This window comes from Teleopsis dalmanni, chromosome 1 (genome assembly GCF_002237135.1).
Source record: "Teleopsis dalmanni isolate 2A chromosome 1, ASM223713v2, whole genome shotgun sequence".
Taxonomy (NCBI): domain Eukaryota; kingdom Metazoa; phylum Arthropoda; class Insecta; order Diptera; family Diopsidae; genus Teleopsis; species Teleopsis dalmanni.
In genome coordinates, this window is record NC_051846.1 from 7,789,044 (window position 1) to 7,801,781 (window position 12,738).

Sequence of the window (12,738 nt, forward strand, 5' to 3'; positions counted from 1 at the left end):
TTGTCCTAACGAACACACCAAGTTGAGTACAATTGATCTTTGGATTCGTCCTATGGATAGATTTCTTCGCATTTACTTTAATTGAAATTGTTCTCATTCTAAATCCCCTCCCCTTTCCCGCTTTCTTTACATAAACATGAACGAACTTACGTACACTTATTTGTAATTCCTTCCATGTTATCTGCTATATAGGTCTCAATGGTTAACCACCACAATAAATTGGTTTAACTAAATTTAATAAAAAAAAATGTTTTCTTTTGCCTATATTATTATTTATATTTATTTTATACTTTCCGCTTTTAATAACATTGCCTTTATAAACCATATGAAGCAATAGTTCTTAGCGAAATAAGAATCTGTTTGCAATTTCCTCAATAAGTAACTCTTCAACTTAATTAGCAAATAGGATTTACTACTGATTGAGGGGTGTTTGCGCAATAACGCAACAGCCTCTACAAGTCAGCTTTCATCGGACTTTTCAAGATCTGATATATAAAAAATGATATTAGTAATTACTCGATTATAAATATTATATCACTTAGTTAATGTCTATTCATACCACACTTGGCAATAGTTTGTATACCTCATACCATGTAATATTTCTTTAAATACATACAAATAAAAAACATTATTTTTAAATTTTAATAAATATTTAATCCATAATTATTTTCTTATAAAAATACATTAGAAAAGTAATGCTACAGTGAATATTTTGAATGCACTTAACATTTTAAAACTAATCTTAACTATGTAATATTCTGCACTGATTTTGTGTAGAACCTTCATTCTCATATAATTTACCAATGAAAGTAAAATTGAACTTTTATATTAATATATTATAGTACTAAATACAATAGTTATAATGATACTTAATCAGTAGTAAACTGTACAATATTAAAAACTACATACAAAATAATATAAATGTAATAAACATTCCAAATGAACTGCTCCTAGCTCCTAAAAGTTTCGGATACTGATAATCCGGCGTGAGACACCTTGCAATTACTGGAGAACAGTTTCTAATGCTAGTATAAAATAGAGAATATTCAAAATTCATCCACAATGCAGAAGGTGGCATTTCACTAATGTATTTCAGTAACAATTAATTATGTTTGTTTACATTTTAATCCTCTTAATGCTATGCTAGTTTCTTTAATTAAAACTTAATTATATAAATTTACATATGAAAAAAGAAAATGATTAATTTTAACTCTATTATGCTTAGCATATCTGGGGTTATGGATTTTGTAGTAAATACACCAAATTCGGATCTTCGCCTAATTCGAGACGGCCATAGCGCGCCACTAGTGGTTTAGTGTTTGACTGATTGTTATTTAAACGTGACCATTTACGTTTGGGCTTAGTGTGGGTAATCATATGTGATTTTAGATTTGTGGACTGTGCAAAACACTTGGAACAACCATCTACAGGACAGTGATATGGTCTATCGCCAGTATGTATGCGTACGTGTGTACGTAAATTGAAGTCGAGCGAGAAACGTTTTCCACAACCTTCGAACGTGCATTCGAATGGTTTCTCACCCGTATGCACTAGTTGATGGCGTTTAAGTTTAGAACTTTCTACAAATGATTTCCCACATTCAGCGCAGACATGCCCTCTTGGTCCATGCGTATGCATATGTTTTCGCATTGCAGAGTGGTTTCGGAATTCCTTATTGCAGCCACGATGCGTACAACGAAACGGACTTGCTTTTGTACTACCAGAGTTTGTTGCTGACGTACTAACAGCTTCTGTGGTATTATTCGTTCGTGCGGAGTTTGTGGTACTTATTATCTGAGTGGATGTGGCTTTTTGTGGTAATATCGGTTTTAACCGCATATTCGATACACATTTATCAAATATTAATTTCGGTACTGAGTTCATTAACGGAATAGAAAGTTCATTTTCCTTCGATTGGATTTCATCTTTCACATCTTCATTGCAATTTATTAATTCATCGTAATCTAATTCATGATTATTCATATAAAAATCATCTGATATTTCAATTGATTGTTCGCTCTCCTCTTTGATCTCTTCACTTAAGCCAGTCTCGACTTCTTCTTCAATGGTCCCAGTAAAGGGATCTGGCAATATAATATAGTTGCTACCATTTAACTCATCAGAACTATGTATGATACCATCATCAATCACTAATTTTTCAAAGTTCGAATCTGAGTCGTTTTCTTTGGTACCTTGTGATTCATCATCTTCATCCTCAGAATTCAAAGATGACCACAGTGTTACATTAAATTCATCCTGTGTCACTCTTATAGGTACTTTAGTCTGTTTCCAACGTTTCAATGATAGCTTTTTTGAATTGACAATTTTGTTCTCATCATCGTTTACGTAACTTTCTAAGCCGTTAAATGTAGAGCAGCTGGAATCGTTAATTAAACCATCATTTTCAACAATTTCCTCTTTAATCCATCCACACTTATCAAAACTATTATCATCATTTTCCATTTTAATATTTGGAAAATTATTCGATTCTAAGTTGTTTGGTACATAACTCGCGAAATCGCTTTCCACATAAGCTTTCTGCGTAGTATTTATGTACTCATCGCTTTCCTCATCTTCATCATCGGTTTGTTGCATAATTATTTGTGGCGGCAATTCTTCTGCTGCAACTTCCACATTCGCAAGCACACCATTATCAGGTATTGAAAAATATTGTACACTATCACCCGTTATAAAATACTCGCCACCAGCATCTAACACTATATTACCCTCTTCGTCGCGATCGTCTATGATTTCCTCAATTAAGAAACTTTCACCCAAATGTTGATCCAAATCGGACGCATATGGCTGCTCTACAATTGTTGTTGAAGGCGGCAATACATGTGTGAAATATAACGGCGATGTTGCACTACTAGGGCAGGGCGCTGCGGCCGAAGCCAATGATAAGTTATTCACTATTGGCGCCAACGAATTCATCTGAAAACTATGGTTTGCCATATTTATCTCTATTATTATAAATCATTTAGTTATTTTTTATGTGTATTAATTAAAGTTATTTCGATATTACGTTGAAAACAATTATAAAATATATAAATATTAAAATTAATATATTGCGAATTTTCTTGTCACAAGCATGGAAGGCGTACGACTTTCTTTATTGCCGCCAAAAAAAAACACTTTTACTGTTTATGTATCGAAAAATTTATTAATAATTTTTTTAAATGAACTTTTTTGTTTTTGTTTACTTCTATAATTAGGTAAATATTTTCAAATATTGCCGGTAAATATGGCGGATTTATTTTCCAAAATGTATATTTCCTTTGTTTCTGTCTTTCTTCCGCGACGATAGCAATTTTATTTGACAATAATCAGCTGTTCGCGATACATATAACAAGATTACCAGGGTTGTTGTGCGCTGAAGTCAGCAGTGAATACTAACATTTGCGACTTTTTCCTCTATTCCGCGTTTATTATATTATACCATAATCAAGTAAAATATGATTTTATTTATTCATCTATAATTATAATAACAAATTTAAAAATTACTCACAAAAATTTATTTTTTCTGATGTATAAGCAAAACAAAATAGTAAAAATTAAAAATTTAAAAAACTCCGTATAAACATAAAAAACTAAAAATATTTATTTATGCAAAATAAAATAATACCATGTTTCCATTGGTCTCATTTAGGCAGATTAAATGTTTTAGGCCGCTATATTTGCATCCACATTAATACGGTCGCTTGTGAACGAACGAACTTTAGAAAGTACAATTCCTGCGAATGTTCGTTCATTCGCAAGCGTTCGCTTTGGTGTAGATGCACCTCAATGAGTATAATTTGCCAAACAGCTCTGATAGAAATTAGCACATTATAAATAAATCAATTTATTTAAGACGAAAAATGTCGAATGCAACCGTTAAAAATGAATTTCCCACAAGGGAAATTACCAAAACTTACAATATTTGTCATGTGTTTTATATGTAAAATGTAAGCAAACAAACTGTTTCACATGCATACGTCAGCTCATGCCAATGGAAACGATAAAATCTTAATTTAATTATCATAATAGTCACAAATAACGCACCTCGGTTTATCCGATTCGAAAGACCAAATGTTCACGATTACTACAATCTAAACAATACAATTTAAGTTTAACAGAAAAATTAAACTTTTTATTTCAATGTTTAATTAATACTTGTCTTCTTAATATTATATTAAAACTAAGCTTCTGTAATTGTCTCAAAGACGAGCCATTATTGTTGTTTAAAAATATTTGAACAATTGGAATAGATTAATTATATATTCTAGCTGCGACTGATATATTATAATTAATTGAAATAAAATTATTTTTCATGATAGGTAATATACCTGTATAAATGAACAAGATACTGGTCTGTTTTAATATTTATTCTTCCTTTTGCCAACTTCCATTTCCACCAATTTTATGGAAATCTTCGGTATTAAAAAGAATACTGAAAAAATAATTAACCTAATATGGTTTAATTTAAAAAAAATAGCTTAAGCCGGTTGTACTATGTATTTTGTTGTTGCATCACTGTCCCTCACTGAAATCCCGACAACTAGTTTTTTTTTAAATAAATTGAATCTAACCATAAGCTGTTGTTGTTGTAACCGGTGGTGATCTACATACTATATATAGCAGAAAATATGAAAATTATAATAATTCATAGCTTGTGATTAAATGAAGGTAGATGAGGTTGGTGAGCATTAATTGGGGGTTCAGCTGATAATTTTTGATGAATTTTTTATATATACCATTGGGTAATTTGGTAAAGTTGGAATCAGAATTGTTGTTTGAGATATAAAATGGATGTTGGTGTGGATGGATGTTAATTGAAGGCTATAGTGATCATGTTTAATCAACAGAGGATTTGGAGGATTTGGTGAAAGTGGGATGAGAATGATAGTTTTCGATAAGGTAAGTTAGGTGGTCATTAACTCAGTATTCTTCTAATCACATATTTGATCCATTGTTTAAATATATATCATTTTTGGTTACATATATGTAGGCTGCAATGGTAAATATAAATACTCTCTTATTTAAAATAAAAAAAATATCCACAATAACAATAAACACTAAAAATCCAGAACAGAAAATAAGAGATAAATTGACTCAATAATATTGTTTTAAAAAAGTTAAATAATTAAAACTTAGTTGCGTTATTCCTTTATTTTAATTTTTATAGTTTATGTCTATATACAATTAAAAACAAAATATAAACTTAGTTATTGCACAAATTTAATTGGTACATGTTTAGTTTGTTTTTACATTTATACTCGTAGATTACATTATATTGAGGCACAATCTTTTCACAATATTTTTTAAAAATAAGACATTATTTTCTATTTTCTATCTTGACATGAAATCCCATGGAATACATACAATGCCATCTGTAAGCACCGAATAGTAGTTTGTAATGTGCAAATCAATATTTTTAAAGGGATCCTTTTCGTAATTTATTAGATTTGTTAGTGTTTCTATCATTTTTTCAGGTATGATGGAGTCATCCTTGGTAAGCGATTTCAGTTGTAGTTGCTTCTGACATTGATTCACTAACTCCCGTTCGATTACTTTCTGTGATTTATATTTTTCTTCGCGTTCTTTGGCTATACTCATATTCGTTGTTATGAAGTCGACTAACATAAAGCCAGGACATGTTGCAGGTGCTATAAACTGTCCTGTTGGATTAACCATTAAAGGACCAGCTTCAGATTCAATAACAATTTCATATTCATTTAAAGATTCTGGCCAAGACTTTGGATATTTATTACGTGACAGGTAGTCGCCAAGATTAGTTGTTAATTTTACCAAATGACCAGCATATTCCACGGCTTGTTGCTTAGGCATAAATTTTCTACGGCCGACCCTGATGTTTCGTAATACTTGCGAAAGAGTATTTTCATATCTGGGCACCTTTTTTAAGAACACATCCTGTCTGGGTATTTTTTTTATGAAATCTAGCCAGTTGTTTAATACATCACCTGTGAATAACATCACATGTCCCTCTAAACTGACACCAGTGAAAGAGGCAAACACCACAGTTCTGTCCTTCAAAACTGTCATGTGTTGTGCATGCAAGTTGGCTAAACGTTCCAGTGATTTAAGACACCCACGAAAGTGGTCGTAATTCCAACCGCAATCATATTTTAACTCTCGTAAATTCAACTGTTTAACAAGCGTTTTACTCAACTTAGATACTTCCTCTTTTACACTCTCTAGTTCGATGGAGCGATTTCTTGCCACTGGCGCATTTTCTAACATCCACGAATGTAAAGTCTTCTTTGTTTCTTCCTTTGCCTTTAATATACGTGTAGAGAGTTTTATAAGCCAATTTGTATCTAATCAGAATTTACCTTGTAAAAATGTGATTCAAATCCAGTGAACTCAGAGCCATACTTATAATCGCCACCGGGTTTATAATTGGATTTGTTATTGTGGGTTTTGGAAAAGCTTTTTGGATCGTATGTCGGTTCCGGTTTAAGACTTTTGACATAATCAGTGGGTAGATTACATAATTCCAGTAAGTTTTGTACAATTATCTTTGGATCTTTGTTATGCTGCCCTAACTTTATTTTAATAGTCTTAAATTTATCACGTTTTACTGTTTTACCAACTCGTATATAAAATGTTAGCTCCTTGCTATCCAGATGATATCTATGCTCGGTTATGCATTCCATGTGTGCGCTCAGCTGCTTCAATGAATCTTCATTTACCTTTCGCTGCACTGGATGCTGTCCAAATAGATCTGGATGCACCGCAAAATAGAACGGGCGAAGCGCTGCAGTCAACTCAGTACTAATACCGCGACGCAGTGCCTTTGCTATCATTAAAAATCCACGAGAAAACATTTTGAAACGGCGAATTATTATATAAGGAACACAGCGTAATAACATAAAAAATTTGTCCTACAAATTCACTATTTTTATAAAAATATTTTTTTTAAACATTTTATTTTTAAATATTTTTTTTTAGAAAATTGCAAATATTTCAGTTCTTACACATTTTTTATTGATAACAAAAGCCCAATTTTTGTTTGTTTTGTTTGAAAAAAACAAAAACAAAACAAAAGCTACGAATTCTACTTGGAAAACATGTTTGATTGACAGATAATATTCAGAATAGACCAACAGATAATATTCAGAATAGACCAACACTTTCTTTCATGTCAAACACAGCATGCTTTCCAAGAGCAAGATGTGTGTTATTATGCTTTGCTAGTTTTATAATTAGCATATATATATGTAATTAGTGTGCAATAAATTCAATAATAAATTAAATTAAAAAGTTATAAGATGTCTGCACACACAAATTAATAAAATTTTTAGAATTCCGTTATATTGCCATATAAAATCCACTCCAAATCCATGCAAAGATGTGCGAGGTAAGCCCAAATTTATTTTTTATGTTTTTTGTTTTAGTAAATGCTGTTTCAAAAAAGTCCAATATGAATATTAATGCAAATTCTAAAAATTACAAAGTAAAAATAAAACTGCGAATCAAAATAATTGAAAAAAAAAATAATAAATTGAAAACAAGAACATAGCAGTATTTAAATTTATTATATGTCATCTAAAATCGAATTTACTTAATAGTAGGAATAGAAGTAGGAATAAAATAAATGAATTAATTGTTATTATTTATTATTTTTAATAATTAATTGTTAATACAACCTATTTTATGAAAAAAAAAATTGCATTTATTAATTTATTTATTATGATGACTATATAGTACAGTCGATATATCGAATATAACGGTCGATATACCGTTAAAAACAAAGTTATTATTAAAAATATTTAGTCATGAAATCATTAAGGTCGTGTGCGAGTTAGGCTAAGTTGCGTTCTAAATAAGGGAAATTCTAAGTTGTGCCGATAATATAGTGATGTGTCGATACGTGTTGATAAATGGCTAAATGTGTGCAGTGCAAAAAATCCCAAGAAAAGTCCCATTTGGTTTAACATCCACTTAGCCTAACTCGCACACGACCTAAATTTTTAAAAAAAAATTTAATACAGATATAACAGGTCTGTTCCACGAGCTACTCGTAGTAAAACACAAGTAACGTACGAACTGAGAGCGTAATGCAAATAAAATGCCAAATTAAGTTCTTTACACAGATTTTCATGGAACAAATTTGTGAAGAGCAATATAAACATTTAAATTCAAATCAAAACTGCTGATTCACACATCACACCAATTTTAATTGAAATAAAATGTACGAGTAAAGTCTGTGTATCATTTTCAAAATTTCGACAGGCATGTTACGTTCTCTCAGATACTTTCATTTACTTAAAAATTTGCTGGTAGAATGCACTTGTGTACATACAATGTTACTCAGAGTTACTACAAGTATTAATTTTGACAGTTGTTCTTATCTTTTTATTTGTTTTCGTATTTAATCTGTTTACAAATCCTTCAGTATGTTTGGATAGGGCCTATTTACAATATCATGAACGTGAGATGAACTTGGCGACAACATGAACTGTCAGTTCAGTTTACATTATAATGAATTCTCATGAGCGTGAAACTTGTTTTGTTTTGTGTAAACGTATAAAACTGCTTGTATGTAGTAGTGCAGAGCACATAAATTGAGTGTATTCAGCATTAAAAGGTAAACATAAACATAATAAAATTGCATATATATGCGTGTCAAGCTGAAGAAACGCAGCAAATTTCATTGCCTGAAATTTATAAACTCACATCACACTCTCTTCCATTTCTCATTAATAAGCAATTGGTTTTCAAATTCATGTTCATGTTCATGTTCATGATAGTGTAAATAGGCCCATATACTTGTTTACTTTATAAACAAATGTTATTTTGACATTTTTGAACCAAAAACTTATCGATAAAATAATATTCACAGCGTTGTATCTCAAGGAAAGATATTAAAGCAACGAGTCTCATACTATGAATTTCGGTGCTTTCTACTTGATAAAAAGTGAGAATCCAGATTTACCAATCAAAAACCCTAATAATGTGATTTGATCGTCACAGTTTCGTTATGTATAAGAACACATATATATGACATTTATAAATTTTGACAATGTTGTAAATCAACTTTTAAAAATTTATATATCTCAAAAATATTTATTAATTGGTAATATTTTTATGGCCCTACGCTCCATGAACAGCAGTAAGTAAGAAAATAAAATTTTTATGACATCATGCATCCAATTTCTATCTCGATTTTAATATAAAAATTAATTTTATATAAAAATGTTTAGTATTATAATCAACTAATGTAGTTAATAATAAAATCATGGTTTAGAAAGATATTCACTGACAAGTTAATAAGAATGACTACATTATGTCGTAGTTGTTTCTAGTTCGAGTGTTCTATGTTTAAACAGCTGATTTTGAAATTAGCAAAGAAATTGCCAACTTCGATAGTATAAACAAAGTGTCCGATAAATATCAACAAAACAGAAGCTTGTATGCAGCAGAACTCCTCGTAGCTGTCAGAAATGGCTGCATAAGTACAAAGCTCATGGTGCAGGATTCCTCAGTCCAAAAAAATTATCTACAATATATAAATGTTATTTTGCCAATAAGTTAACATTTTAATTAATTAATAACATATACTCAACCTGATTATAATGAATCGCACTGGAGAAATTACTGCCGCCAATTATAAAAATTATGATGCAAACAAAATAATTATTAACACACGTTTTGTAAATATATACACAAATTGTATACAGAGGATTTGTAGTATAAATAAATGTATAAAAATGGACGCGTAGGGCTGGATCTCAGAAGCCATGTGGCAAATTCAGTCGAGTTTATCTATCAAAATCCTGCTTTTCCTTAACTGAATATTGAATGGAAAGGCTATATAAACATGGCGCAATGCCAATCAAATTTACAAGTAACATCCCGTGATTGTTTTTGGAAGAGTAGATAAAATTATTTACGTGCACATATCACGTACGATTTCGATTCATTTTGAAACACGCATGGCAACTCTAATAAATTTTGTCAAATAAAATGTAAAATTGTTAAAAAATTATATATATTTAATATACAATTTTTTTAATTTGTTTTTTATTTTGTCTTCATAAAAATGAGTACATTCGTGAAAGGAACTTGTGAGAAACTCTGTCCTGACAATGAAACAAAGCTGTAATTACCAAACGATGTAAACAATCAATTTCAATAATTTTTATTAATTATTAGGCGAACAAAAGAAAAAGTCTTACACTTCTATGAATACAGTGATGTGAAGAGGAAAACTCCGGGAACTTTAGTGAAATGTTTTTCAAGATCAGCGGCTGGCATCAAACTTCCAACAGCAAAAGATATCCGCACCGAGCAATGCTTACACCGCACACTCGCGTATTTACTTAAAGAGTAAGTAACCATCTTATATAAATGTTTTAATTATATAAAATAATATATTTATATTATAGCATTCTGTTGGATAAACGGAAATCTTTTAACTTTGCATATAATTTTATATTTGATCGACTGCGTGCGGTACGACAGGAAGCTGTAATGCAGAATTTCAATAATTACCAATCAATAAAGTTATTAGAACCAATTATTATGTTTTTAGCATATAGCCGTTATAGGTATTTTTCATACAAGTATCAAAATTAAATAAATTAAAAAATTTTCTATTCTTAAAGATTGTGTGAAGAGCCTATAGATTTCTTTGATCCAAAAATTTGTGACCAACATTTACAGGAGTGTCTGAAACGTGTGCTGTGCGCCTATGACACCGTCGATATCACCAAATTAAATTTAAATGAATTGAGAAATCGTAATTTTATTGAAGCACTTTATCAAATTTTTAATCTGGGCTCTGCCGAAGCATTACAACGCAGTTTTACATTACCGCTTGAAACAAGGTTCTTATAAATATGAGTTTCAAATATTCGAATAACTGAGTAAGCCAATAGCTCAAGCACTGTCAGATGTTTGAAAATAGTCACACTTCCTTTACCCTATCATATCCTAACCCATGTATACGTATAAGTTGTTATTGTTGTAATCGCTAGAGATCTATAAAGGAGACAACATAAAAGGAATTCAAGCAACATATGTGACTCTTTGTGTAGTCCATTATGGGATTTTTGAACGATATTTGCTCTTCGAAATCGACAAGTGGCTCCACTTCCTTTATCCTATCATATCCTCATTCATGTATACATATAAGTTGTTATTGCTGTAATCCTCAGAGATCTATAAAGGAGACAACATGAAAGGAATTCAAACAACAGATGTGCCTTCTTGTGTAGTCTAATATGGGAGTGTTGAACGGCATTTGCTCTTCGAAATCGACAAGTAGCTTCTGGACATGAACCCAGACCTTTATATGTATTATATGTATATATAATTCCTTTCATATTATCTGAAATATAGATCACCAAGAATTGTCAAAATAACTAAATATATGAGCATCAAAAAGATTTCAAGCATCAAATAGTGTTCGAGCATCAAATAGTATTCAAGCATTTGCTATTATACATGTTTACTTATTCGAAATGATTGATAATCATAATATTCGAACAGTTGAAGCACTTATAATATACAGTTGAAATACATACATTGTATTATATAAATAAATATTATATCAGATTAGATGCTTATTTTAAAAATGCTGTTAATATATCGAAGTCCTATACGCTTGGAAATTACTACCGTGCTTTTGATGGTATTAAAAATCTTCCACATCTGCTTTGTGCAATAGCGGCATTGAAATTACCCGAAATGAGAAGGTAATCTTAAATTAAGTTTTAAAATTTTTATTTAATATTTCTCTTTTTTTTACAGGCAATTGTATTTAGTATTTGCACATGCCTACAATAGTAAGGCCTTAACAGTTTCCGCAGATTTTGTGAGAAGTTTGACGCTGCATAAGTGTTTATATGATTTATTCGAAGAATGTAAATATTACAATATGAAAATTGTAGAAGAACAGAAAAGTTTGCGATTTATAAAGAATGATTTTAAAGTGGAACTACCACCTTCTAAGCCCAAACATGAAGACATTGTAGAAAACAAGCTTAGGCATATATTTTTACCTGAAGTTTTACTTATGAAGAAGATTTAATGCACTTTTTTTTAATATATATTTTTTTTGATTTTATTTTTTTTTTATTTTGTGAATTGAATTATGACTGAATGATATGAATGAAAGTTTTTATTAAATTTTTTTTTTATGTTTTTTTTAAATTTCTTTTTTTATGTTTTTATTAAATTTTTTTTATATTTTTTATATAAAAAATTAACTTGTTTTTTATCTTCTTTAGTAAAATATTTATATACTTTTTTCACCGCAGAGTTAATTTGCTTGGTTGTAATTTGTGACATTTGTGTACCCATAAAGAAAGAATCTTAGCCGTATTAACTGGGGATTTTGATGTTATTATACATCTTTTCTGTTACTGTCCGCCAATTATCAGAAGACGCATATTCACTGCAGGGTATTGCTTTTTAAATGTCTGTTCAATAGCACTAGCTATTCTATCAAATAAACTACCCGTTGAACTAAACTGACACAATGGTTTCTCAATATAAAACGGAGATATCTTTATTTAAAGCTCGTTAAAATTTTATGCCCAGATAAACCACTTCCCTTGCCTGACAGGCTGTCATTAGTAACTATCACGCGCCTACTATTCTTACCATGTGACCTGTCTAGTTGTTGTTACCAATTTTTGTAATCAATGTAAAAATTGGATATAGTAAATAGCGCAATATCTGAAATAGTATAGTAAGCTAAACCGACATATAGCGTCATGGAAAAAA

At 30.4% G+C, this 12,738-nt stretch overlaps 3 protein-coding genes across 4 annotated transcripts; 1 reads left to right on the forward strand and 2 right to left on the reverse strand.

Annotated features, from left to right (window-relative positions):
* Positions 1-744: 744 nt before the first annotated feature.
* Positions 745-3,198, reverse strand: LOC119668472 (polycomb protein PHO). Its single transcript, XM_038077983.1, has one exon. It carries the CDS (start codon positions 2,953-2,955, stop codon positions 1,237-1,239), a length of 1,719 nt encoding a protein of 572 aa, XP_037933911.1. The 5' UTR covers positions 2,956-3,198; the 3' UTR covers positions 745-1,236.
* Positions 3,199-5,203: 2,005 nt separating this feature from the next.
* LOC119668847 (T-cell activation inhibitor, mitochondrial) lies at positions 5,204-7,432 on the reverse strand. Of its 2 annotated transcripts, none has more exons than XM_038078509.1 (3): positions 7,289-7,432; positions 6,336-6,887; positions 5,204-6,279 (listed from the first exon to the last, which is right to left on the reverse strand). In XM_038078509.1, exons 2-3 carry the CDS (start codon positions 6,873-6,875, stop codon positions 5,332-5,334), a joined length of 1,488 nt encoding a protein of 495 aa, XP_037934437.1. In that variant the 5' UTR covers positions 6,876-6,887; positions 7,289-7,432; the 3' UTR covers positions 5,204-5,331. The 2 variants fall into 2 exon arrangements, with proteins under 2 accessions (XP_037934437.1, XP_037934436.1); XM_038078508.1 differs by lacking the exon at positions 7,289-7,432 and adding an exon at positions 6,981-7,001.
* A 2,541-nt stretch (positions 7,433-9,973) lies between these two features.
* Positions 9,974-12,121, forward strand: LOC119670104 (SAC3 domain-containing protein 1). The gene is made up of 6 exons (XM_038080221.1): positions 9,974-10,107; positions 10,162-10,335; positions 10,395-10,556; positions 10,614-10,835; positions 11,565-11,705; positions 11,761-12,121. The coding sequence occupies exons 1-6, from the start codon at positions 10,049-10,051 to the stop codon at positions 12,038-12,040; spliced, it is 1,038 nt and encodes a 345-aa protein (XP_037936149.1). The 5' UTR covers positions 9,974-10,048; the 3' UTR covers positions 12,041-12,121.
* Positions 12,122-12,738: the final 617 nt, after the last annotated feature.

What these genes read in the sequence shown, in the direction of transcription:
- LOC119668472 (XM_038077983.1), bottom strand. Translation starts at nt 2,955, where the DNA reads ATGGCAAACCATAGTTTTCAGATGAATTCGTTGGCGCCAATAGTGAAT.
- LOC119668847 (XM_038078509.1), bottom strand. Translation starts at nt 6,875, where the DNA reads ATGTTATTACGCTGTGTTCCTTATATAATAATTCGCCGTTTCAAAATG. An exon ending in TTGAATCACATTTTTACAAG is followed by an intron (nt 6,280 to 6,335) that starts GTAAATTCTGAT and finishes CGTATATTAAAG; the next exon opens with GCAAAGGAAGAAACAAAGAA.
- LOC119670104 (XM_038080221.1), top strand. Translation starts at nt 10,049, where the DNA reads ATGAGTACATTCGTGAAAGGAACTTGTGAGAAACTCTGTCCTGACAAT. An exon ending in CCTGACAATGAAACAAAGCT is followed by an intron (nt 10,108 to 10,161) that starts GTAATTACCAAA and finishes ATTAATTATTAG; the next exon opens with GCGAACAAAAGAAAAAGTCT. An exon ending in AAATTACCCGAAATGAGAAG is followed by an intron (nt 11,706 to 11,760) that starts GTAATCTTAAAT and finishes TTTTTTTTACAG; the next exon opens with GCAATTGTATTTAGTATTTG.